Source organism: Alexandromys fortis, unplaced genomic scaffold, assembly GCF_014885135.2.
Source record: "Alexandromys fortis isolate MF-2015 unplaced genomic scaffold, M_Fortis_MF-2015_v1.1 scaffold_262, whole genome shotgun sequence".
Classification (NCBI taxonomy): domain Eukaryota; kingdom Metazoa; phylum Chordata; class Mammalia; order Rodentia; family Cricetidae; genus Alexandromys; species Alexandromys fortis.
In genome coordinates, this window is record NW_026068147.1 from 283,944 (window position 1) to 309,867 (window position 25,924).

At 53.2% G+C, this 25,924-nt stretch overlaps 1 protein-coding gene across 3 annotated transcripts in view; it reads right to left on the minus strand.

The window, feature by feature from the left end:
- Nucleotides 1–720: 720 nt before the first annotated feature.
- Nucleotides 721–25,924, minus strand: part of Megf8 (multiple EGF like domains 8) — a 47,707-nt gene continuing 22,503 nt past the window's right edge. For all 3 annotated transcript variants that reach the window (XM_050127120.1, XM_050127119.1, XM_050127121.1), the window contains 21 exons: nucleotides 25,457–25,667; nucleotides 25,111–25,360; nucleotides 24,352–24,484; nucleotides 21,531–21,778; nucleotides 21,335–21,445; nucleotides 21,081–21,199; nucleotides 20,658–20,865; nucleotides 19,852–20,032; nucleotides 19,169–19,332; nucleotides 18,468–18,612; nucleotides 16,058–16,289; nucleotides 14,919–15,042; nucleotides 14,587–14,800; nucleotides 14,148–14,362; nucleotides 10,867–11,074; nucleotides 10,549–10,708; nucleotides 10,037–10,229; nucleotides 9,210–9,380; nucleotides 8,777–8,907; nucleotides 7,357–7,489; nucleotides 721–4,133 (listed from right to left, as the gene is read on the minus strand). In XM_050127120.1, coding sequence (XP_049983077.1) covers nucleotides 2,865–4,133; nucleotides 7,357–7,489; nucleotides 8,777–8,907; nucleotides 9,210–9,380; nucleotides 10,037–10,229; nucleotides 10,549–10,708; nucleotides 10,867–11,074; nucleotides 14,148–14,362; nucleotides 14,587–14,800; nucleotides 14,919–15,042; nucleotides 16,058–16,289; nucleotides 18,468–18,612; nucleotides 19,169–19,332; nucleotides 19,852–20,032; nucleotides 20,658–20,865; nucleotides 21,081–21,199; nucleotides 21,335–21,445; nucleotides 21,531–21,778; nucleotides 24,352–24,484; nucleotides 25,111–25,360; nucleotides 25,457–25,667 — 4,820 coding nt within the window. In that variant the 3' untranslated portion in view covers nucleotides 721–2,864. The remainder of the gene's footprint in view (nucleotides 4,134–7,356; nucleotides 7,490–8,776; nucleotides 8,908–9,209; nucleotides 9,381–10,036; nucleotides 10,230–10,548; nucleotides 10,709–10,866; nucleotides 11,075–14,147; nucleotides 14,363–14,586; nucleotides 14,801–14,918; nucleotides 15,043–16,057; nucleotides 16,290–18,467; nucleotides 18,613–19,168; nucleotides 19,333–19,851; nucleotides 20,033–20,657; nucleotides 20,866–21,080; nucleotides 21,200–21,334; nucleotides 21,446–21,530; nucleotides 21,779–24,351; nucleotides 24,485–25,110; nucleotides 25,361–25,456; nucleotides 25,668–25,924) is intronic.

Sequence of the window (25,924 nt, forward strand, 5' to 3'; positions counted from 1 at the left end):
TTTGTGTGATGCTTAATGTGATAAAATAGCACTAAGGTAGTTTCAAAATTAATCATCAACATCAGTAAATTGCAGTTTTCACTCGGGCAGAAACTATTTGAGTCTTCCAAGAATCGTAGAATAAAGTTTTTGCACTGGATGGGAAACTGAAAAAAAAAGTTTAAAATTTTATGTGTAAAAAAAAAACTTATGTGTATGGGTTTTGCACCTGCACACATGCCAAGAGCCAGAGACGATGCTGAGTCCCCATAGCCTGTTCTCCAATCAGCCTCCAGACAAGATGGGCCTTTGGGGGAAACCCTGTCAAGGGTAGCCCATCATACTGAAGTTCATGACCACCTCCTTAACTCACTGACTTTGTATGATGACATTTACTGCAAAAGAACTAACTGAACATGTGCGGGGGAGGGGTGTCCAGTTTTGACCTTGCCACTTCTCTGTTATATTAGTGAGTTTGTAAACCTTTCTGAGCCCATTTTCTCCTCTGAGGTTAGCAGTTCCTAATTTGAAAAACAAAAAACAAAACCTATTATGGAAGCTGGAGGGATGACTCAGTAGTTAAGAGCACTGGCTGCTGTTAGGGAGGAGTTGAGTTTGATTCACAGCACCTACAGGACAGCTCACAACTGCCTGTAACTCTACTTCCAGGGGATCTGACGCCCTCTTCTGGCCTACTCGGGCACCCAAACTCACATGCACATATACAAACACACAAATAAGTCTTTTTTAAAAAGCCAGGTTTATGTTCACATCTTAAAGGGTAGGAGCCACCATCAACTTATAAAGGCAAAACTCATGGAGCCAGTGATGCCTGAAATCCCATGTTGTCACACGGGAAACTTCAGTCTCTCTCAAGTCCAACCTGCCACGTCCTTGTCTGCACTGAAGCAAGTGACCGGTGTTGGGGCGAGCATACAGGGAAGGTGTACTGCAAAGCACTTGCAGCAGAAGATCCATGCTGAGGGCGGAGATCTCAGGTCCACACCCGCCCTGACATCGAGGCGTTGGCACAGCCTGGGGCCGAGGGCTAAGATGGTTAAACACGATGCTTTTCAGCCTCGGTATTGAGTGTGTTTCAGAGAGTGCCCATGTGTACCCAGTTACCACACTGCCGAGTGCCCTCCCAGCTCTACCAGTTCTCCATCTCAGCTCCTCAGATGAAAGAGAATGGTTTGTGTGTTCTGTACCCCAGCTTTTCTGTCTAATGCCAATGCCTGGACACAGGCTGTCTGTTTCTCCCTGAGTCAAACTCTGGCAGGGACAAAGAAAAGGTCAGAGACGTCCCTGCCCATTGTCTCCTCGCCTCTCTTCTGGGGAGCAAGAGATCCCATTGTGGTACACTTCCAATGCCAAAGCCAGTCTCAGGACACATGACTCTGAGGTGGAACCAGGACAAGGACACCTGCGCCACTCACCCGGAGCTCAGCCCTCCCTCCCGTGCACACAAGAGGCACCCAAGACACCTGCGTCTTCCCCACGCTTTATTTGCTGCTCCAGCTGCTCTCCTGTGGATGCCATGTGGTCCCTGCCCTCTGACACGCACACAGCAGCAGCAGGGCCTCTCAGACTGGGATAACCCACCCCAGGACCAAAACAGCACGTAGAAGTCCAAGTCTTGGGAAAGCAAGAGTCCCAAGCTCAGGGAGCTGCCTAGGACGGGGGAAGGGAGTCCTCAAGGGTTAGAAGAGCATCTCCATCCAAGAAGGAAGTCCGGGTGGGGTGGCCCCCCCAGGGTCCCCCACCCCCCACTGTCACCCCACACTTGCTAGAGCAGGTTGTGAGGCATCTCGAGGAAGGGCTTTCCTCTGAGGCTCCCTTGAAACAAGCCTGAATTCGCAGCTTCAGCTGGTGACCCTGGTCTCAGACACCACTGAACTCTGTCCCTCCAGCCCAGGGAAGGCACAGCAGCTCACGGTTCCAATTCCAACACACAAGACACTGTCCTGTGTCTTCTCAGTAGCTGCCGGCTTTTGCCAGCACCACAACTCACGACCCTGGATCCCTCCTGTAGAAACACTCAAAGGGCTTTCTGGGTAAGTCCCCAGTCAGACCTGACTCAAGCCCAAACCAGACTCTGCTGTTTTTCCCACAAGCCCCAGCCTGCCCCTTCTTAGTAATGGCCTCACTCCACCCTGGCCATGCCCAGGCCATGAAGTGGCCGTCTAGATGTGTCCCCTTCCTCACCCTAACATCTGCACACTGCCACATCCTGTCACTCCTCCTGCATCTGCTCCTTACTCACCCTCCTCCTGCCACTGCGACCACCTGCAGCCTCTCCAGTCCCCTCCAGCCCCCTCTTCTTGAACAGGCATGACTCCTCGTTCCCCACCACAGAATTGCCCAACAGCTTCCCAAGAATACAACCCCAGGTCCTGCCTGTCCCCAACCTCATCTTACACCTGATCTGGGTTGCAGTGGCCAGGTTTCTGGTTCTTCTAACAAACTGGTTCCAGGCTCGGGGCCTTCAGAAGCCTTATAGCTTCCTTAACTCTGAATCATTTCCCTCAGTCTGCCACCTTTCCCAGCCTCGTTTCTCCAAACACCTAATTTTAATCCACAATCCCTCAGTGTTAGACCTTGCTAATGTCAAGACGCTTCTCTGCGCGTGTGTGTGTGTGTGTGTGTGTGTGTGTGTGCGCGCGCGCGCGCACGTGTGTGTCCCCTTCCAAGACCCCAAGTCCCATCAATTCAGGGACGTTCCTCTCGCCTCTTGCTTTGCTCTGTGCCTACAACTGAACCAGGCACAGAGTAGCAGCTCAATAAATAGTTGCTAAATGCAGAACAAAGGGAACCTGGGGAAAGGGAGCCAGTGGTGTCTGAGGACTGTCCAAAGTCAGCAGGTGACTTAGGGGACTCTTGACCAGTCAGAGGGACATGCTAGTGAGATTGTCCTGGCTCAACAGTCCCTTTCGGCCACCACCACCCCCATGTCCACTGCCTCCTGCACCCCCGCTGCCCCCACAGTACTCATGCAGCCTATGCCGCAGCGTGACAAGGGCTGACCCAAGACAGGCCCCATTGGGAGCATGAGGCCCCCCAGGCAGCTGAAGCAACAGAGTGGCCACACCAGCCATGCCATCTTCTGTGGGTTCAAGGGTGATGGGTCCAGCTCGTAGGCCAGCTGTGGTGGCAGGGAGGCCTGGTGGGCAGCACCCCCCTCCCATGGGTCCCCAGGGCCCCCCAGCTCCTGTCAGCAATAGAGGTGCTAGGAAAGGCTCAGAGCGGCGGAAGGCAGGAGGTGGGAGCCCAGCCGGCTTCCAAGGAGGGGCTGGGCCAGTAGGCTCTGGAGGGAAGCAGACAGTGACCTTGGCAAAGGGGCGGCTGGCCATCTTGGTCATCTCCTGCAGGTGCCGGCGCTGCTCTTGTCGCTGGTCCAGGGCCTGCTTGGCCTTCCAGAGGAGGACACAGAGTGAGAGGAAAAGGAAGAAGCAAGAGAAGAAGACGGAGAAGAAGACAAACAAGTCAATGTGGGCCTGGTCTTGCCGGAAGAAAAGCAGGCCCTGTGAGTCCGCCGAGCCGTTGGCACCAGGCCCACTGGGATCTCCCACGCCCAGCAGCAGCAGGTAGAAGCGGCTTGATTTGAGGGCATGGTGCTCGTGGGGATAGGTGATCACCAGCCTGTCCCGCACACTGCGGACCACCAGCACTGCCGACGGCTCTGTCACTGTCACATAGGTAATCAGGCCCCGGGGCCACACCTCCCGGACTCGTGGCTCCACTGGAGTGCCTGGACCATTTCCAGTCCCTAGTCCTCCTAGGTCCCCGGCCACCCGGGGTCCACCATCAGCGGGAGGAGGGGGAGGTGGGGGAGGTGGAGGCGGCTGGATATGCACAGTGTGGACACCCGTATCAGGGGCCACTCGGACCACAAAGGTGTCGTAGGAAGTGGAGACGTAGAGGTCCACAGCACCAAAGGTCACATCTAGTGTCAGGCGAATGTCCACGTTGGTGAACTTGGGCTGCACGCCAAAAAGCACAGTGCGTCCAGGACCCAGGGCCCGGCGTTTGGGCTCGTGGAAGCAGTTGGTCTGGGAAGTAGGGTCCAGGCAGCACTCCTGTTCCACTGAGATGAGCCGGTAACACTGCTGGCCCCCTAGAGGGCTCCCATGGAATGACTCCCGGCACTTGGCACACTGTGGACAGACAGGAGTAGAGGGGGCCACCAGGGCTGAGCTCCGGTGAGACCCTCAATTCCAAACAACCACTGCACTGCGCTCCCCCGCAGCACCCTAGCTGCACCCCAGCCAAGTTCAGGCTCTGATGCTCAGCCCTGAGGAGTTCTGTGGGACCCTGGCTGTACATCCTCACAAGCTGCATGGCCCTCTGCCAGGGACCTGAGCTCACTGAACACATTTAGAAAGAAACCAAGGCTTGCTCGGGGAACTGAAATCACATTTGCGGCACTTGGCTCAGAGTTGGCAGCCTCGCCTGCCCACCTGGCTTCTGACCTGTCGGGCACATGTCCATCTCAGGGCGTCTGCACCAGCTGATCCTCTCTGCCTAGGTCCGCTTGTCTGTCACAGTCATTTCCACCTTAAATGTCACTTTCTTACCAAGGCCTCCTCAGTCCTGATACCATACCTACCACTTCTAGGGGTGTTGTCTGTTTTGCTTTTGAGACAGAGTGTTGCTGCGTAGCCCAGGCTAGTCCTGAACTCTTGATCTTCCTGCCTCGGCCTCCCAAGGCAGGCTTGAAGCATTACGTCCACCTCAGCTTAAGCTTTTCTGCTTACCTTACCCCATCACCTAAACAACACAAATCCCAGAGAACAGACACTGTGCTTGTTTTGTTATCCACTGGGGCTCCAGTTCTTGCATGGCGTCGGGCATATACTGGGTGCTTAGTGAACATATGTGGAATGAAGGAGAGATAGGGGCAGGGAAAAGCTCTCACAACTCCTGTAACTCACCAGGAACCACTCCCATACAGACAGGCTCCCCCAGCCAGCCACCGGGACTGGAATAGGACCCTTGGTCTCTCTGGGCCTTTTCTTCTCATGCCTACATTCTGCCAAGGGCCCTGCAAAGTCTTGACAAGTCTTCCACGTCTGGGCTAAGCTACTACCTCCAAAGCACAGCACGCGGCTCACCCAGGCACTCTCCACAAGCTGGCTATTATTCCTTAATTATTAGAACCAAATAAACGCTACTTGGAGTAGCCAACAGAGGCTGGAGGAAGTCTGCACTGATCTCCAGCCTACTCTAGTAAAGGTCAATGGATATTTGTGATGAGGTTTTTTTGTTTGTTTGTTTTTGCTGGGCACAGCGGCACACACCTATAATTCTAGTATAGGGGGACTTACTGCTCTACCACTGAACCACACCCCAGCCCCTCACTGGGGGATTCTAGGCAGGGGTTCTATCATAGAGGATTGCTTCTAGGCTTTCTGTGTATGTGTGTGAATGCATTTGTGTGTGTGTGTGTGTGTGTGTGTATAGTATATGTGTGAACGAGTTTTATGTTTGTGAATATGTATGTTCAAGTGTATTTGAGGATCCAAAGTTAGGTCTTTTTTGTTCTGTTTTGTTTTTTTCTTTTTTTTTTAAATATCTTTTTTTAAAAATTTATTTATTATGTATACCTGCAGGCCAGAAGAGGGCACCAAACCTCATTACAGATGATTGTGAGCCACCATGTGGTTGCTGGGAATTAACTCAGGACCTTGGGAAGAGCAGGCAATGCTCTAAATCACTGAGCCATCTCTCCAGCCCGTTTTGTTTTTCGAGACAGGGTTTCTCTATGTAACAGCCCTAGTTGTCCTGGAACCTGCTTTGTAAACCAGGCTGGCCTCGAACTCACAGAAATCCGCCTGCCTCTGCCTCCTGAGTGCTGGGATTAAAGGTGTGCACCATCATGCCCAGCTATAGACTTGGGTCTTAATGCCTCTGTAGCTAGTACTTTGCTGACTGAACTATCTTCCCAGCATCCCCAGGGTCACCACGCTGGCTACAAACTTAGGTCTGAATGCCTGCGTAGCAGGTACTTTGCTGACTGAACTATCTCCCCAGCCATCCCCAGTGGCCCTTTCAATCATACAAGAGTAAAGCAAAGTTTCTGGCCTAGGATGCAAAGGGCAGAGATCAGCAAGGCTGTAAAACTGCTGAATTTGGGGTGGAGCTACAACTCTATTGACAAGTAGATATGTTCCTGGACAAGAGAAGACTTGGAGACAGAAAGTTCTTTCCCTCTGGGCCTGCAGAGGGGTGGGAGGGGCAGGGCGGGCACAACAGTCACTCAGCCTCTCTGCTTCAGAAAAGAGAAATGGGCCTAAGCAGAATCTGGTTTTGTGTTAGGTTTTTTTTTTTTGTTTTTGTTTTTGTTGTTGTTGTTGTTTATGTATACAATATTCTGTCTATGTGTATGCCTGCAGACCAGAAGAGGGCACCAGACCTCATTACAGATGGTTGTGAGCCACCATGTGGTTGCTGGGAATTGAACTCAGGACCTTTGGAAGAACAGGCAATGCTCTTAACCACTGAGCCATCTCTCCAGCCCTTGTGTTAGTTTTTTTTTTTTTTTTAAGACTGAGTCTTGTACCATGCAAGCCTAGAAATAACAGTAATCCTCCTGCCTCAGCCTCCTAAGAACTAGAATTACAAACTGGAGCCATCAGACCTGGTTCCCAAAGGGGATTTAAATCTAAGTTTAGAATTAAACCAGCCCGGAGTCACCTGACAGCAGAAAGCAAGCACAGCTGGCACGGGCAGAGCAGAGGAGAGCCACGGGGACATTCCTGATGTCACTGTGAACTCCTGGATGCAGCCACTCCTAAACGAAGGCCCCAGGACACAGAGGTTCTGGTCCTTCTTCCTGCTGCTGTTGTTTTGTGACAGGCTCTCGTGTAGCCCAGGCTGGCCTCACAGTCTCTACATAGCTGAGGATAACCTTGAACCTCCAGTCCTCCTAACTCTACCTCAGTTTGTGCAGTGTCAAGAGTTCAAAGCCCGGATTCAATGTTAGGGGAGAATTCTACCAGCAAAGCCACATCCTCAGACTGTATTGCCTTTGAAACAGTATCTCTCTGTTGCCCAGGCTTGCCATGAACTCCTGTAGAACTCCTGCCTCAGCCTCCTGAATAGCTGCTGTGTGCCGCTGTGCCCAGTCAGACCTGTTTTCAGACCGCGAGTACTGAGGCGGGTCTCTGGCACTTGCGGCCTGCAACCCGTGACTGCAGTCACAGTAAGAGACCCGAGGCCCACATCTGGACTCTGCATGACTGCCCAGCATTCAGCAAGTCTGCAAGCTGATCTCCATACCAAACCATATTCAGTTTGCTTGGTCCCGAGTCCCTTAGCCCAGCCCTGGCCTTTTGCTCCTGTGGCACCTAGTCCAGTAGCAGGCTTTTCCAGACCCACCTGGTACTTGTAGCAATCTCGGCGGTCACTGGGAGAGCTGCCCTGGCAGGTGCCCGTCTCTGTGTTGTTCTGACATGGGCAGCCTGTCCCGTCCTGCTCATTACAGGTGTCGGCGTGGCCATTACACTGGCATCTAAGGATGGAAGAGAGTAGGGGGTGAATGCCTGCCCAAGTCCAGCTTCGGCAGGGGTCAGGTCCCAAAGTGGAGATGCGGGCAAGGTATCTTAAAGGCTGTAAGAACTGAAGGAGCTCGCACAGCAGGCGGGGAAGAAAGGGACAAATGCACATCTAAGGATTCAGCAGCTTTCTCTTTAATCCAGAGAGTCTCTTATTTGGCAAGCATCAGAGCTCAGGTCTCCTCACTTCCTTGCTAAATGTCCAGGGAGAGAGAGCAAAGTACAAACCAGACAGCCTTATCTGAAACCACATCTTCAGACAGTGTCTGTCAGATCAGAAAGTTTCTCAGGATCTGCTAACACAGACCTTGTATTTTTAGTCTGTGTCAAGGCTGACTACTTATGGGGCTACAGTATGTTAGAGGGTCTGAAATTATTTTTACCTTAACCAAGTTAACATGTAGAATCATTTGATGTTTTCTAAAATGCAAGCTTTACAAAATATCTCATAACAAGCATTTAATTGGTTGATTATAGCATTTTTCTGTTCCTTAGTTTTATAATAGGGGCCTATTCCTTTCATAGATCCCAGAAAAGAAGGTTCTGATATCTCATTTCTTTTTCCACCAGCCCACATTGTTCTTATTTCCTCTTCTTTGCTCCAGTACATGGCAATGGATACACTTCTGAGCCAGACAATCCTCGGGGAACAGGAAGGCCCTTCCTGCTGTGACTCTATCAGGCCACGCCCCATCCTCAGGGTTTCCCCCAGGAATATGAATAGACTTCCCCAAGGGCCACACAACAGGAACTCCCCTCACGCCAACAACTGCCTGAAAGTAGAAGAAGCCGCAGGCCAGCCACCAATCTCTTGGTGAAGTTTTGCTGGCACTTTGTCAAGCAGTGTCCTCCACCTTAGGGCTGGAGCCATCCTTTGTGCCACAGCCTGTCCAATGCCCATGACCTCTGCGGCCCACTGCCCCAGGCCACAGGGTCCTTAGTTGACAATCAGCTTGGACTGACTCCAGAGCTCTCTGAAGCTTCAGGCAGGCAAGCCCAGAAGGGAGGTGGTCTTGACTCCCGCTCCCCCAGCAGACTTTCTGAGCCCACTCTCTCCCTCCAGGCCTCTCTGAGGAGGCCTCTCTGAGGAACCTCTCAGCTGGGTTCCCTTCCTTTTCCTTGTCCCTTGTTTGGTCTCCAGCTCTCTTATTCGTTCATTTCCGACTGACAAACAGCTAGGCATGGGAGGTCTAGTTCCCAGCATTCCTCCCAGTGAGGACAAGGGTCAGGCTCCTTCCTCTTACTTGGTGCATTTCCCGTCCAGGAGGAAGTAGCCGTGAAGGCAGCTCTCACATTTGTCCCCATAGCTGTTATTCTGGCAGTTCACACACACGGCGTCATCTTCACTCGGACCTTCTGTCACCCAGTTTTCAATCTGACCAAGCAAGGACACAGAAAGGCATAGCCCAGCCTCCTCCCTCAGACCCAGGGGTCCAAGGCCCAGCCTCCTCCCTCAGACCCAGGGGTTCAGGTCCCAGCCCTCCTCAGATCCAGGGGACCAGCCCTCCTCCCTCAGACCAGGGGTCCAGCCCCAGCCCTCCTCCCTCAGACCTAAGGGTTCAGGTTCAGCCTCCTCTCTCAGACTAGGGGTCCAGCCCCAGCCCTCCTCCCTCAGACCCAGGGATCCAGGCCCTATCCTCCTCCATCTGACCTAGGGATGAAGACTTTTTCCCTCACCTCCTCTGGATCCAGAGAGTATTTCTCTGGCTCCCTTCTGGCCATTTCTAGCTCTTTCCTGGAGACGCATACATGGCTGTTTCCTCGACAGAAGGCATGGCAGGGCCGGCAGGTCCCGCCCCCCAAAGCTGAACCCACAAACAGTGGGAGACACTGCTCACAGTGGCTACCCTGGTAACACAGGACAATGCCATCAGAAGGGCTGGAGAACACAAGGGCCAGGTACCTGGTCTGGCACACCCCAGCTGGGCTGCAATTTGGCCCCCACTTCACTTGCTTACCCCAGCCCTTCGGTCCTGAGTTACAAAGTCTTCCATACACCCACCTTCCCTGGCCTATTCCGTTCACTATCACACTGTCCCCCAAATCTTTTCACATCTCCCCAGAATACGTCTCTCCCACCCCTTCCCTGCCCATGGCTTCTCAGGACTGGAAATAAACCTCAAGATGCCTCAACATAAGAGATGGGCAGGGCTTAGTGGTAGGACACCTGCCTAGAACCCCCAAGTGAGGGGCTGGGGTATGCTCAGTGGTAGAGCCCCTGCCTAGAATCACCCAGTGAAGGGCTGGGGAGTGGCTCAGAGGTAGAGCCTCTGCCTAGGGGTGTGCTCAGTGGTAGAGCCCCTGCCTAGAATCCCCCAGTGAAGGGCTGGGGTGTGACTCAGTAGTAGAGCCCCCCTGCCTAGCATGTCAAACACCCTGGGGTTCGATCCCCAGCATCACCAAAATACACTTTAAAAATCAATAAAAAAAACCATTTCGACACACAGATTGAGAGGCTCAGTCTCTGGACCAGGGCCTGTGCTGCTAGGCAGCAGGTCACATACCTTGGTGTGATTCCGGCACAGCAGGCAGTGGTCCTGGGCCCCTACGCCTGCACACTCGCTGTGGCGGTTGCAGCGACACTCTGTAGAGCAGTTGCGGCCGACAAAGCCGAAGTGACACTGGCAGTGATCGGGTTCTACACAGGATCCGTTTACACAGCCCTGGGCACACACGGGGCGGCATAAGCCAGTCACACTGTGGGGGCAAGTAGAGATTAGTCAGGCAGGGGACCCGGCCCTCACCCACTGTCACGCCCCTTTTCAACAGGCTGTTCACCCTGAGTCTTCCCCATCTTGCCTTCCACTCTCCTCTCCTGGAGACTCACTCTTTCCTGGGGTTCTCTAGCCATTGTGTCCCCTACTTACTGGGCCGGGCAACTGCCCTCTTGTCTCAGAGATCAGCTCAGAGATCACCTGTGAACCTGGGGTCCACTGCCTTCCACACATCTTGTCTCCACCCGTCCTCACTTACCCCACTCTTCCCCTGTCTGCCCAGCCCGCCCCCTCCGCCTCACTTGTCCATGGTGTAGCCTGTCTTGCAGCTGCACTCGTAGCCGTGGGGCTGGTCGTGGCAGTTCTGAGTCTCATTGCAGTCATGGTGCCCGTTTGCACATTCATCCTCCGGGGGGCAGGACAGGAAGGCCCAGGATGCCCCAGGACGTCCGCATGTTAGCCCTGACCCAAGAGGACACAGCTTTACCCAGGGCATCACTGCACCACCTGCCCCAGACACCTGGGCCATTCCCCACCTCTGAATCCCACCTCAGGATCACTCCCGTTTGTTCTCCGTGCCCCTCGTCAACCAGTTTGCCCAACTCCCAAACCCTTCTCACCATCTCGGGGACCACTGAGGCCACCTTCCATGCAGTGGCCACCTCCATCCTGGCCACCCCAGGCACACCAGCCACAGTGGGGTCGTCGCAGGCACAGGGCACATTGTGTAGCCTGAGCACAGCCCAGTGAGCAGCTCTCTGGCCCCCTAAGCAGTCGCCCACAGCCTCCAGCCATACATCGCAAGGGCAGGTAGGAGGGGCTCAGACACTGTCCAGGGAAGTGAGGCAGAGAGAGAGAGAGAGAGAGAGAGAGAGAGAGAGAGAGAGAGAGAGAGAGAGAGAGAGAGAGAGAGAGATCAGGAGAGAAAGTCAAATACACTTCCCAGACTGCACCATTTTCTCCCAGGCCCCACCCTCCCTGCCTTTAGCTAGCTCAGAACACAAACTGGGCCATTACAAGTTCCCTCGGACCCTTTAACCAGACAGGGTCAGGGTTCTGGAACTGGAAGGACCAAGGAGCCCTGGGCTGGGAGGACACTGGAATGCGGAAATGAGGAGTAAGTGAAGAGGAAAGGAATGGCAGGAAGAGACCAGCACACACACAGAGGTGGCCATCAGCCCCTGTGAAGTCCTGTTGAACTCTCGACCCATGCCCCAAAAGGAGCTAGGCAAGCCTAGTACTTGGGCAGCTGAAGCAGGAAAATCAAGAGATCAAAGTCAGGGCAGGCAAGAAGACTCAGAGGATAAATGCATCTGTTGCCAAACTTGATGACCTAAGTTTGATTCCTGAGACCCCTATGGTAGAAGAATTGAACTGGTTCCTACAAGTTGTCCTCTGACGGCTACGTGCATGCACCCCCTTCCAAAATGAATAAATAAATGTCATGAAGAGTAGTAGTTCAAAGCCAGCCTAGTGTATTAAAAAATTTCTCACATAATAGTAATATAAAAAAAACTAAATAATAAAAACGAAAATAAATGAGCTGAGTGGTAGTACGCACATCTTTAGTCCCAGCACTCGGAAGGCAAAGGCAGGTGAATCTCTGTGAGTTCAAGTCCAGCCTGGTCTATAGAGCAAGTTCTAGGACAGCCAGGGCTACACAGATAAACTCTGCCTTGAAAAAACAAAATAAAAAATTTTTAAAGATTAAAAGAAAGAGACTCCTATGCCCCAAAGGTCCCATTACACTTAGACATTTGTTCCCTACACCTGAAAGAAGACAGTGGCAGCATTACAAACACAGCTGCTGCTTCTTATTTTTTTAAAAATTTGTTTATTTTTATTTTATGTGCATTGATGTTTTGCTTCTTTGTATGTCTGTGTGAGGGTGCTGGATCCTGGAGTTACAGAAAGCTGTGAGCTGCCTTGTGGGTGTTGGGAATTGAACCTGGGTCCTCTGGAAGAGCAGCCAACGCTTTTTGTTTTTTTTGTTTTATTTTGTTTTTCAAGACAGGTTTCTCTGTGTAGCTTGGCTGTCCTGAACTCCCTCTGTAGACCAGGCTCGCCTCGAACTCATAGATCCACCTGACTCTGTGCCCCGAGTGCCGGGACTAAAGGTGGGCCAGCACTATCCAAGGCAGTAGGCTTACCCACTGAGTCACCTCTCCAGCACCGAAGCCACAACTTCTTACAACAAACTTGGGTCTGGCTTCGGGGCAAAAAGGCTACTTCCAACTCAGCCAGGACATGGAAGAGTCCTGGGTGAGAAGTCAGTCTGCAGTTCACAAGCCATCACTGGCTGGTTGTGGGAATATACCACGGGATATAAGAGCATTTTATTTAGTGCTTGGCCGTACCTGAAATATAAGATGGGCGAGATTAATCTGGGCTGGCTGCCCAAGGGCACTTAGAAAGAAACAAAGCAATCGTGCAGTCCTGAAATAGAAACCCCATGGCTATGGCCAGAGCTCGGAGCCTGCTGAGAGCTAGGCCACCTATGAGCAGAGTGCAGAGAGCAGAACTCAGCCGAGGAGCCAAACACACTTTTGTGCCTTGGCCATCAGATACATTCTCATAAATTCTGTTCTAATCCCAACACCTCAGATATGGTCTCTACATATCCCAGGCTGACCTGGAACTTGCAATCCTCCTGCCTCAGCCACCTGAGCACTAGATTACCACACTGCAGCTTCATTCTCCTGCTTCAGAATAACTGGGGTCTAAGAGATGGTTTAGAGGTTAAACCATCCTAAACATCCTGGTCTTGCGAAGGACTCGAGTGTGGACACCAGCACCCATGCTAGATCCAAACCCAGGCCCAGCTGAGCTTCTGTGTGCACATGTGGAGGTAAGGGAACAACCTCGGGTACTGACCACCCAGGCCCAGCTGAGCTTCTGTGTGTGCACATGTGGAGGTCAGGAAACAACCTCGGGTACTGACCACCTTGTTTCTCAGTCAGTCTCTCACTGGCCTGGAATTCACTGAGTAGGCTGGAGGGGCCATGGAGGTCTGTCTCCTGAGCACTGGGATCACAAGCAAGTCCCATACAGCTGGACTCTTGATCATGAGTAGTGGGCATGGAATTCAGGTCTTCGTGTTTGAAGGGCGACCGCTCTACTGAGTGAGCCAGCTTCCCAGGCCCACAGCCTAAGACTTGGTTACAAGGTCGATAAGCCACCCCCAGGTGAGGCTTCTAGCTCTGGGAGCTGGCAGTCCTCTGTGTTGGGCCCTCCCGGGCTAGGACATGCAGGGAACACTGCTGGGTTCTTTCTAATATCAGCTCTTAGAATGGAAGTTGTAATGGCTGTGCCCTGTCCCCCATCCCCGCACTGTAGTCTACTGGGTGAAGGGTGAGAGGATGGCTGAGCAAATCCCAGATCCCAGTGACCTGGTGCGCTGGCACCCTACCACTGGGTCCGGTGCCATCAGGGAATGCACGAAGAGCAGGCGTCAGTGGGGATCAGACACTTCTTGCTAGATGTGATGATGGAGGGTAGATCTGACTGACCTCTCGCTGGGGCAGACCAAGGCAAATGTTTTTGTCTGCCACTGGGACAGCTACACTGTGCTAGGTGGGTACAGTCTGGACCGTCCAGAAGCGGGCAATGCGGTAGGTAGTTGAGTCCTAGCCACCTGTGTCTGTCAAGTACACCCACCTCCACCAGCCACATCTCCAGCCCTCGTTTGCCCTTTTTGAACTGGGTCCTCGCAGCCCTCTCTGGCAGTGTCTCACTGGGCTCTGGATAAGAGCTAGAAGAACACGGGGCTGACATCCGGCGGGAGGGACAGAGTCGTGAACACAACAGCAGGAGGGAACGAAGAGATGGCAAGAGGAAGGAGAAAGGACAGCAGGGCTGGAGCCGGGGGGCGCCAGGGTTGGCAGCAGGACACGGGCATTACCTGCTGGAGGCTGCTGCTCCACACACAGTGCTGCCAGCCCCCATCTGCACCCTTGGAGGCCAGGCAGGACGTGCAGTTGGGGAGGAGGTGGCAGGGGGTGGGGCAGGGCAGCGGGGGAGAGGACTCCACTGGCATAGGAGACACATTCAGCAGAGAATGGCTGAAGCAAGTCCAGTCGTAAGTGGGCTGCACCGACAGGATACGGCGAGTCTCCCCTGGTGGTGGGGGGGGGCACAGGGTAGTAACCAGCCTGGATCCCAGAGCCTCCTCCTTCAAGGAGTCTCGACATCACCCTTCTTCTCCAGCCCCAGGGGTGTAAGCCCTGCTCTCTCAGACTTGGAAGTCCAGTCCCCAGCCTTCCTCCCTCGGACCCCAGCTTTCCTCTGAGACTCACAGGCCAGGCCTCTAACCCCTCTAGAGACCAGGACCACAGACGCACCTGTCCTCTTGAACTGCCGTGTCCACATGCACTTGCCTTCCCGTGTGCACTGCTCACAGTCAGCGGCCCCACACGCAGCTTCCGAGCAGTTCCCCGCCCAGAAGACCTCTCGCTGGTTGATTCGGCAGTCATTCTCTGAGGTGCAGGACCCATTACGTCCAATGCAGGCACCCTCTGGGCAGTTGGTGCACCACTTACAGCGAGGAGTGGATGCCTGGTGGGGGAATGGGTGTGGTGGGCTCTGCAGGGCTCAGCATCCCTTCTGACATAGTTCTTCCCACCCAAAGCCCACAGTGGAGACCAGTTCCCCTGCCCCTCTACCCACCACGCACCTCTCCATCTCCAGGCTGCAGGGTCCGAGGATGGCGGGCCAAGCACTCGCTGCAGGTCCGCAGCCTCCGACATTCCTCAGGCGAGCGAGGCATTGGGGAACAAGGAGGCACCCCACAGCCCAACCTAAAGGGCACGAGGCTGACTCAGTCACATGCATCTAGGACTCATGCTTTGTCTGTGGAACACGGTCCTGCAGAAGTCCTCCCGACACCATGTCCTAAGCTGCACCTCAGGGTCCTGGTCATACATGAGCCCATGTCCACCTGACACTGGAGCCTGAGACATTACCAACTGTCCCCTGTTCCCTATCCCGACCCAAAACAGTGTGCTTCCTCTCACACAGTCAGATCAGGTCTTCCTGTGCCACCTCCCCGTGCCTCTCAGCCATCCCTGCTCAGGCCTCCAACTTAAGCTTTCCACCCACCCCTCACTCCCACCCACATCACAGTTCCACAATTCCTCAGAAGTCCATGGTTCTTAGAATTATCCAGATTTTAGAAAAACAACTGGAACTCCTGCTATGACGCAGGCCCGTGGGTGGGTGGTCAGCATCCATAATCAGATCCATTAACATAACATAATACTGCAGGATGCATGGTGACATGCTCAGCAGGCTTCTATCCTAGCCACAGAGCAGACAAATGAGTTAACCAAGGAAAGGCTTGGCCTCCAGTCTGGATCCCTGAACTGCAGCAGAGGAGACTGTCCAGATGGTCAGAGCTGGGTCTCAGCAGGTACTGAAAGCCTTTTCTGAGCTTCCAGTCTCAATGCCTGCCAGTAAAGATGATATTGCAAACACCCTGGGCACAGCACTGCCTTCAATCCTTGCTAGTCTAAATTATACCGGTCATTTACAACCGAGTTCTGACCCAGCTCCTCCAGAAGGGAAGACCTTGGGGTACAAGCAGGGCTCATACTGACCAAGCTCCTCCAGAAGGGGAGACCTTGGGGTACAAGCAGGGCTCATACTGGAGCAATTCCCAACCACCTCTACCCCGCACGATCACTCACTTCCCCAGGTGTGGGCCAGAACCAGTCAGTCGAACTTCAAGGCCTCCCACAAGTCCAGTCCACCTCCTAAAGCTCTCAGAGGACACCAGTATGTCCTGTGCAACAAACTGCCAGTCACTATGGTTACCTGTGTGCCTGGTCCCCAGAGAGGCAAGCACCATGGCACCAGCTACAGGCCCCAGACTGGTTGCAAGCTTCAGGTGAAGGCAGTAGACGGCAGGGGTCAGGGGGCAAGGTCAAAGCCAGCAGGCGACCCAAGGCCACTCCCCCAAATCCTCCAGAGATGTATAGGCGGCTACCCACTGCGGCTACTGCATGGGCCACCGACTCCTCCATCAGGGATCCCACAAAGGCTGGACCTGAAGAAAGACGGGGTGTTCAGAGACAGGCAGAGAGCAAGAGACACAAAGAAGAGACCCATCGAAAGACTGGTCAGAAGGGACAGCCAAAGAAGATGGTGACAGCGGGCAGACACACAGGAGGACTGCAGAATCAGACAGCAAAGAGAGGGACAGAAAGGTAGACAAACAGAAAAAAGAACATGAGGAGAGGAACAAGGACAGAGGTGGGGGCTGGAAAGAGAACTCGGCAGTTAAGAACATTTGTTGCGCCTGGAGGGGACCTAGGTCTGGTTCCCAGCTCCCACATGGTGGCTCAAAACCATCTGTAAGTCTGATCCCAGGGGACCTGGTGCATCTTTGCAACCTCTGTAGGCACTGGCATACATGTGGTGCATATACATACATGTAAAATAAAATATCTAAAGATCTTAAAAAACAAAACAAAAGAACAGCAGTGGGCTGGGTATGTGGCTGAGCGACACAGTCCTGGCCAAACAGGCACAAGACATGGGCTCAACCTATAGCACTGTAAAAACAAACAAGCAAAGAAAGATTTTGGAGCCAGATGGAGGTGGTGGTCACACAACACTAAAAGCTATGTGACAGTAAAAGCTCTTAATGCCACCAGAATAATTATTTGTATGTGAGGGTGTATGGATGTGTGTGTGTATGCATACGTGTGCTTGTACACTGCTAGGAACTGAAGCCAAGGGCACTGTGCATGCCAAGCAAGCACTCTGCCACTTGGTTACACACAAAGCTCTATTGACCATTTTAAATGGTTTAAATTTCATATTACATAAATTAATATCTGGGTTTTTTTAATCTAAGATAGAATGAATCTTAGAAAGGTTGATTCAGAGTAAAAGGAAATTAGAGAGGGCGAGAATGGAAAAAGGGAAGGCGAACACACAGAGAACACAGGTTCTAGAAACATAATCTGCCACACAGTACACAAAGAAATGAAAACGTTAGAGAGGGTCTGAGGTCACAATTTAGCAACAGAGCTCACATTGAACATTCATCAGTGAGGGCAGGAGGCGTGGCTCAGCAGTAGAACCCCTATCTCAAAAATACCAGTGAGGGGCTGGGGGTGTGGCTCAGTGGTGGGCATTTATCCAAAATCCTGCCTATACGGCCAAAGAGACAAGATGTGGGAGGACAGGCCTGTCGATGTTGGTGAGAACAGAGTTGGATGCGGGGGAACGGGGGCCGTTGATGTTGGTGAGAACAGAGATGGGTGCAGGGGAACGGGGCCATCGAATTTGGTGAGAACAGAGTTGGATGCAAGAGAACGGGGCCATCGATGTTGGTGAGAACAGAGTTGGATGTGGGAGGACAGGACCCGTCGATGTTGGTGAGAACAGAGTTGGATGCAAGGGAACGGGGCCATCGATGTTGGTGAGGACAGAGTTGAGTGCAGGGGAACGGGGCCATCAATGTTGGTGAGAACAGAGTTGGATGCAGGAGGACGGGGCCATCAATGTTGGTGAGAACAGAGTTGGATGTGGGAGGACAGGACCCGTCGATGTTGGTGAGAACAGAGTTGGGTGCGGGAGAACGGGGCCGTGGATGTTGGTGAGAACAGAGTTGGATGTGGGGGAACGGGCCGTGGATGTTGGTGAGAACAGAGTTGGATGTGATGCACAGCACATTCCTATGCTCCTTGGGGAGAGGGAAGCAGATGGGGAGAATGAGGTCCCACATGTGGAAGGAGAGAACCAACTCCTTCAAGTTACCTCTAACCACCACACGTGTGCTACATGTGCACATAAACACACACACATACGGGCTGGAAAGATGGCTCAGTGGTTAAGAGCATTGCCTGCTCTTCCAAAGGTCCTGAGTTCAATTTCCTGAGTTCAATTCCCGGCAACCACATGGTGGCTCACAACCATCTGTAAAGAGGTCTGGTGCCCTCTTCTGGCCTGCAAACATGCACACAGACAGAATATTGTATACATAATAAATAAATATTTAAAACACACACACATACATACATACATACATACATACATACATACATACATACATACAAACATACATACATAAGACAGTAACTCTGTGATCTCTAGATATATGGAGGGAAGAAGACTTTGCTGATGGATGCTAAGAGGCCCGAGTGACTCCTCAGACCATGGACTGGGCTCCACATGAATGTCTCCCAGCCTCCTGGGGATAGCAACAGGGACTCACGTGTGAGGTCAGGCAGGAGCCAGGTGTTGCAGTTGACCTGGTAGAGCAGAACATCACTGCTGAATTCATCAGGGTCTGAGCGCCCCCCAAGGACCACCATGGTGTCTCCTAACAGAGCTGAAGCATGGAAAAGCCGGGGACGGGGCTGTTGGGAGACATATATAGGGCAGGCCTGTCAGAGTCCCACCCTTGGCTCCACATGCTCCTTCCCAACCTACCTGCCACCCATAAATGTCCCTCCTGCCTCAACCTCTGTCTTCACCTTCTTCTAAAGGAAAATTCTGGAGTACCATCCTTGGGCCCCACAACCTACTCTGTTCCCTATAAACTTGGTCTCTATCCCCTCTGCCCCAGAGGGGCTTAGGGACGTGTGTACATCACATGTAACTGTCCCTACCAGTACTGACAGGTTCCTGTTCCCCCACACCGGGCTCCTTAGATTTATAAGGCAGAGGTTACAGGATACCACAGATGGGGGGCTGAAGAAGGGGAGGGGATCTGTCAGGGTGGTGCTGGGGCAGAAACCATGCCTCTGATTTCCTGGCCAAGGATTCTTTCCTCCAAACCAGGGATGGAAAATAAAGCAATTATCATAGTTCAGCACAGGGGACTGAAAGGAAGGAACAGGAGGCAGGAATCTGGGTGAGGAAAGCCAGTGCTTGGGAAACCTCCCTTCTGTGGCTATAGCCAGCTGTCCTAACCTTTGCCCCCTGAGAAGGTGCGAGCAAGCTCCAGGTGCGGTCAGGACAATGCAGAGAGTAGAGCTCCGGGGAAGGCGCTGCCAGCTCCACATGGAAGCGGAAACCTCCAAACACATAGAGGGAGTCGGTGGCCTCATGGTAGACTGCAGAATGACCATAGAGACCTGGAGGGGCAGAAGGACCACAGAGATGGCAGGGAAGGAATGGCTGGCAGCCAGGAATATCCCCTGATCCCTTCCTGAATGGCCCTGTGGCCAGAGACTTGGGGAGACCTTCATTCTTTCCCTCTCCTTAGGGTCTAGGAGACAGCCCTAGGAAGGATAGCCAATGGTTGGGAAGATGTCACACGGTAGGAGAAGGGAGGCAGGGTGGCAGAATGTCTGACAGGTGGTGGTCAAGGCTGCAGGAGACACCGGGGAGAGGACAGAAAGGAAAAAAGAGCCCCTGAGAGTTGCAGATCTTAGGACCTGGGGAAGGAGATGGCAGCTACACTAAGGAAGGTAAGCAGAGAAACTGAACAAGCCAAAGTTGTGTCCCTGGAAAACTACCAGGAGTCAAAAGACAGCAAGGAGTTTTTTGGGTTTTGGCTTTTTGTTTTTTTTAAATACAATGAGCCGTGACCAGAATGTGGGAGGAGACCAGAAGCTTAAGTACAGTCAAGACAGTTTCCATGGCAGCCCCACCTGTTGGGGGTGTCCCACTCTGGGCTCCAGATACCCAGGTGCCAGTTGCCAGCTGGTACTCCAACAACTGCTGGTTGAAGCCATTTTCGGGAGAGTAGCCACCCACCAAGAGCAGAGAAAGGCCTCGACGGGCGGTAAGGGTGTGACCAGCAACAGCCGGCAATTCCATGTTCTGAGGGGCCTGTAAGATAGAGAACTAGTGTCTCCCAAAGGGGTGGAGGAAGACTCGCTTTATGGAGACGTAAGATCAGCCCCAGCTAGGGAGTAGAGCTCCACAGGACTGTGCAGACCCTGGCCTGCCAGGGCCCAGGTAGCTTCTGACCACTCCACACACACTTCTCCAGGCACAACCAAAAGTCCATAATTACTCCTCTGTTCTCTCTGTAGTTGGGTGGAACTAGAGCCCATAGGCCAACCGGAATGTCCCAGGCCCTTGTCCAGGGATCAGCTTGTAACTACAAATATTTAACCTAGGTTAACCAGTAAATTCAATTTCACAACTCCCTACCCTACCGTGGTGCTAGGGATTGATCCCAGGACCTGGTGTAAGCTAAGCAAAGGAACTACCACTGAGCCACACCTCCAGCCCCTCACTGGGGGATTCTAGGCAGGGGCTCTACCTCTGAGATACACTCCCAGGCCTCACTGGGGGATTCTAGGCAGGGGCTCTACCACTAAGATACACTCCCAGGCACTATTCCCACACTTATGTTGAAACCCTGAGGACAGATCCCTCTGGTAATGAAACTCAAAGGAACTGTTGGACCTATTGTGAGGACAGGGTTAGGGTGGAGACAGAGGCTTACCTTCTCCTGTCTCCACTGCAGGGTAGTGAGGTTAAGGACCCAGAAGTCACGGGTAACACCCCCAGCTGTGAGGCCTCCCAGTAGATACATGGCACCACGGCCAGCAGGCACGTAGGCAGCTGCGTGGAAGGAGCGGGGTGACGGGCCTGGGCCCCCGTCCTCAGCTCCTGCCAGCATCTGTGTCCACCTGCGCTCACTGACTGAATACCTGGAGCCAAGATCAGAACATGTTTTTCTAAGCAGTCACACTCCCCACATCCTTAAAGATGTCCTAGCACCCCTTTGGGCTGATCCCCTGGTGCCCACAGTCAGGTGAGTTTCCTATAACAAGTGTCCCCACCACCTTTGAGGTGTCCCTCACCCAAGAGGCTTTCCTGCAATCACTGGGGTGAGCCAGTTAACAGACATCTCTGCTGTCCTTACCTGTACAGGTTTCCCAGCAGGCCCTGGGGCAGACCTAGGCCCCCAAACATCCACAAGGTGGCATCAGGTCCCTCTACCATAGTGTGTCCCAGGCGGTGGAGGAAGCGGCTAGCAGTGTCCTGGAGTGGGAATGAGGATGCTGGAGGTCAGGTCAGGGTCATGACAAGGTGCCAGCCCTAGGTGGAGGTTTACGGGCACTCCCAAGAATAGAGGTGGAAGACTGACCCACAGGACAAAGTGTTGCTCTAACTCACAGCTGAGAGGCGGCTGTCCATGAGCGTCTCCCAGACCAACTGTCCACCATCCAGCTTCGTGGCACAGTCTGGGCCCCCAAAGCCCTCAGCACAGATGCATACGCCTAGGCTCTGAGGACAGCAGAAAGAAGCTCAGGAGCCCTGAACATCACTCCACCCCACCTGGCAGTTCCCATCCCACCTGTCCCACCTGTACCTGGTTACAGATTCCTGCCCCGGTGTGGGCATTGCAGTTCTCAGGACACAGAGCCATGCGGCAGTGAGGGCCAGCCCAGCCCTGAGGACAGCGGCAGAGCCCAGCACCTGCAGCCCCATCCTGGGGCACACATTCCTGAGGAACAGGGCAGCTGCCAGGACCCCCTGATCCACATCGGGCAGAGCCCACAGAAGCGTTGAAGCCCCAGGACGAGGAGCCATTGGCCTCCCAGTGCAACACAAGTAGCCCTGTGGGGGAAGAGGTGGGGGGCTGGCTGGAGCCCCAGTCTGGGCACTGATGCCATGCTGGCGAACAAGGACCACCGTGAAAACCCGCATTTACACACAGCCCCCCTAACCAGTCTATCAGGTTCCACACACTTTAGGTTTTTGAGTTTTTTTCAAGACAGGAGTTCTCTATGTAGTCCTGGCTGTCCTGGAACTCGCTCTGTAGACCAGGCTGGTCTCAAACTCAAGAGAACCACCTGCCTGTGCCGTCAGACTGCTGGGATTAAAGGCGCGCACCACCACTGCCCAGCAAGACACTTAAGTTTTGAGTGGGGAGGTTGTCTTTTAGAAAGGTCTTGTGTAGCTAGGGCTGGCCCTGAACTCACTCTGTTGCTGAGGAGAACCTTGAGCTCCTGCTCCTCCTGCCTCTTCCTCCCAAGGGCTGGGATTACAGGACTGCGCCACCACACCTGGCTCTAAATTCCAGCCATTTTCAAATTAAATCTTAGGCTAAGGACCTATCATATACAGGCCCATGGACTATCCCTGCCACCACACACACAATCAAAAAATAAAGCCTAGATTTCTATTTAGCCACTGCTTGCTATGTTTCAAGCTGTCACTGAACTTGTGTCTCATCTCCCTGGACACCAGTAGCATCCCCCACTGCCTCCTGGCTGCCTGATGTTCTACCCTCCAGCAGCCCTTGAGATCTTTACAGCCACGAATCCGCAAACCTCCCACAGTTCCCAGTGCTCTTCAGCAAGAGCAGCTCTCCTGAGACACAAAACCGCAGTGGTGCGCCTCGGGAGCCATTCTGAGCAACAAAAAGAAAAAGCCAGTCGCTAGGATGTAGCTGGCTCAGGTTGTGGAATGCCTGCCTAGCATGGACACAGGCCTGGGTTCAGTTCTCAGCACCACATAAAACCTGGCAGGGAGGTGCACACCCATTATCCCAACACTGGGGAGGTGCAGGCAGGAGGATCAGGAGTTCAAGGTCATCCTCAACTACACTGTCAGTTCGAGGCTGACCTAGGCTGAGACCAACCCTGACTCAACAAAGGAAGGAATGGAGGAAATGAGAGCAGACACAGTGCCTTACCCTTGTAACAATTCCATTACTAGGGAAGCTGAAGAAACAGGACTGCAATGAGTTTGAGCAACCCTAGGCTTCATAGTGAGACCTTATTTCAAATAAAAACACTTCCTTTCTGGTACGAATAGGGCCCTAGAGACTCCTCTGAACTCAGGATCGCCCACTGTTGCCATCCTGTACACCCTAGCACTGGCCCCTCCAGCCTGTTCTCAGAGCCTGGCTCCTGCTACTCCTCTGCCTGGAAAAGCTGCCCTCCCATGCCTCTGACCTCGCTTCTAGCCCAGTTCCCCTCTTTAAAGAAGCTTTGCCTGGGCCAGGCAGTGGTGGTGCACACCTTTAATCCCAGCACTCTGGGGGCAGAGGCAAGTGGATCTCAGTGAGTTCAAGGCCAACCTGGTCTACAAAAGCTAGTTCCAGGACAGGCTCCAAAGCTACAGAGGAACCCTGTCTCAAAAAAAGAAAAAGAAAAAGAAAAAGAAAGAAAGAAAGAAAGAAAGAAAGAAAGAAAGAAAGAAAGAAAGAGAAAGAAGGAAGGAAGGAAGGAAAGAAAGAAAGAAAGAAAGAAAGAAAGAAAGAAAGAAAGAAAGAGAAAAAAAGAAGTTTTGCCTGGCTCCAGCTCCCAAGGTGAGACAGGGTCCATTCCTGCCCACTGCACAGTGAAAGAGGCAGTTTGTCCCCCTCCCCAGTCCATGAGGGCAGCACATGTACCCATGTCTGACTCAGGCCAGCTCTGCGAGAGTCCCTCATGGCCTGGGTTTCACACATGCTGCAGCAAACTGGCTCCAATCCACCCCTTTTCTCCAGTCCCAGTAGCTGAGCTGCTGAAAGCAGCACGGGAGGCCAGGTCTTCCTTGGTACTCCCTCTCCCGCGTCTCCATCTCCTAAGTTTCTCCTCCTCTAAGCCAGGTGGCTGCTGAGGGTTGGGCAATTCTTTGGTGTGAACACTCTTGTGAACAGTGGCATCTGTGTCTACCTGCCAGATGACAGAAGTATCCCTCACTGTCATTCAAAATGTGTCCAGACATTGTCAAATGTCCCCCAAGGGACACAACTCTGGTTGAGAAGTGCAAGGGTCACCAGCAACAGTGGAAGTGCCTCACGGACAGACCCTACTTGTCCCTTTCTCCAGAACCAGCCTGGCCAGCAAAGTTCTGTTTCTCTCCAGCACAGTCCAGGAGAGAAAGGAGTGCTGTCACCTGCAACCCACGTCAGTCCCTGAGCTGGGACCCAGGTCCTCTGCCCAATCAGTGATAGGTGCAGAAGCATGGGATACAAAGCCCAGGTTAAAAAGAAAAAAATATAAAAGCTCAGAACGAGGGTTGAGATGGAGCTGGAGAGAAAACACCTGACTAGAATCCACCAGTGAGAGCTAGAAATGGGGCCCAGCGGGAGAGAATGTGCCTAGCACCCAAGGGACCCTGGCCTGGATTCTGTGCCGACACTGAAGGATGAGGAGATGCCCAAGACAAACCGATCCCACTCCATCAAGCTCCCATACCAGACAAAGCCTGCACCGTGAGGGGTCTGTCCCGCCGCTGGCCACAGAAGGCAGCGATGAGGCTCCGGTCTGACTGCACGACACCAGTGTCCAGGAAGCGTGGGAACCCGTCAAAGGCCAGGACGTAGCTCAGCTGAAAAGGTCCAGAAACAAGAGTTATGGATCTGCGTGGAGGCTGGGGGAGTGCAGTAAATGTGCTTCCAGGCTCAGCTACACGGGAGGTGAGGCAGACTGCGGGTTCACTATGAGTCTGGGCTCCACGTTAAGAGTCCACACCAGAGAGAGAACATGAGAATGGGAGAAAGCCATGTGAGTCTAGGGAATGGACTATCTGAACACACAGGGTCGACCATTACGTCTGGAGCATGGAGGCTGCCCCTCCCATCCTGTGTCCAAAGCAGACACAGCTAACAAACCAGACACCCTGGCACCAAACCTCTCCCTCAATACACAGTAGTGGAAGTCACTTCTAATGAACCAGGGAGGGCACAGAGGTGTAAGAACTGACCCTGCTGGTCTGGGAGGAGATGCTGGAGGATCTGAAGAATGAGAGGCAGGAGCTCGGGAAACAAAAGAACTGGGAAATGAGAGGATCTAAGAGCCGAGAACAAAGGGCCAGATGACCCGACAAACAGTTTTAGACATGCAGGATCAAACAAACAAACCAATGATGGGGTCAGGATCTATTTAGGGGGTCCAGATTGGGAAAGGGACATGGTTCTGACTTATAAACTGAACCCTAGTCCCCTCAGTGCTCACAGTGCAGGGGGTGCTGCTGTCTGGAGAGAAGGTTAGAGTGAGCGGGGGACAGAGAGTCCCAGGAGCACAGGGCTGTAGCACTTCTGTGGCTGAGACAACCCACACACAGTAGGAGAGGCCAGGTCCAGCTCTTGCTGCCCCACCACCTGAAGGCGGCAGTCCCCCAAAGCGGCGGGAGCCCAGAGCCACTGAGGACACATTGGTGAGGAGGGCACGACCCCCACACTCCCGGAAGCAGGATCCGCCAGCTCTGCAGAACAGAGGAGAGACAGTGTCACCACACTCCTGTCTCACCCCATGGAGTCCCTAACCCCTCTCTGCCCAGCCCCATGGGTTCTTGACTTACCGGGGGTCCCCATAGTATCCTGGAGAGCAGATCTGACAATGGACCCCCTCAGTATGGTCCTGGCAGAAGCAGAGACCAGTGAGGTTATCACAGTGGCCACGCCGTGGGTCTCCATGCCCATTACACTGGCAGGGTCGGCAGCCACCAGAGCCCGTTGCATTGCCAAAACTGCCAGGCCGGCACCGCTCACAATGCTCCCCCCATGTCCAATCTGTGGAGGTCCCAGGAGGTAGGACACAAAGTCAAGAGCAAGGACATGAAGGGGCCCAGACCCCCTCCCAAGCTGCTTCAAACAGTCAAACAAGGCCTGGGCTAGGGAAGAAACAGCAAGCCCCTAAAGAGGGGAGTGAGGCCAGATCAGAGAGATGGGACAGGAGCAGGGACTATGGCAGGGATCACAACACAACCTTCAGAGAGACTCGGAAAGGAGGAAGCTGGAGTCCTAGAAAGGAGAGTGGGGTGTCCCTG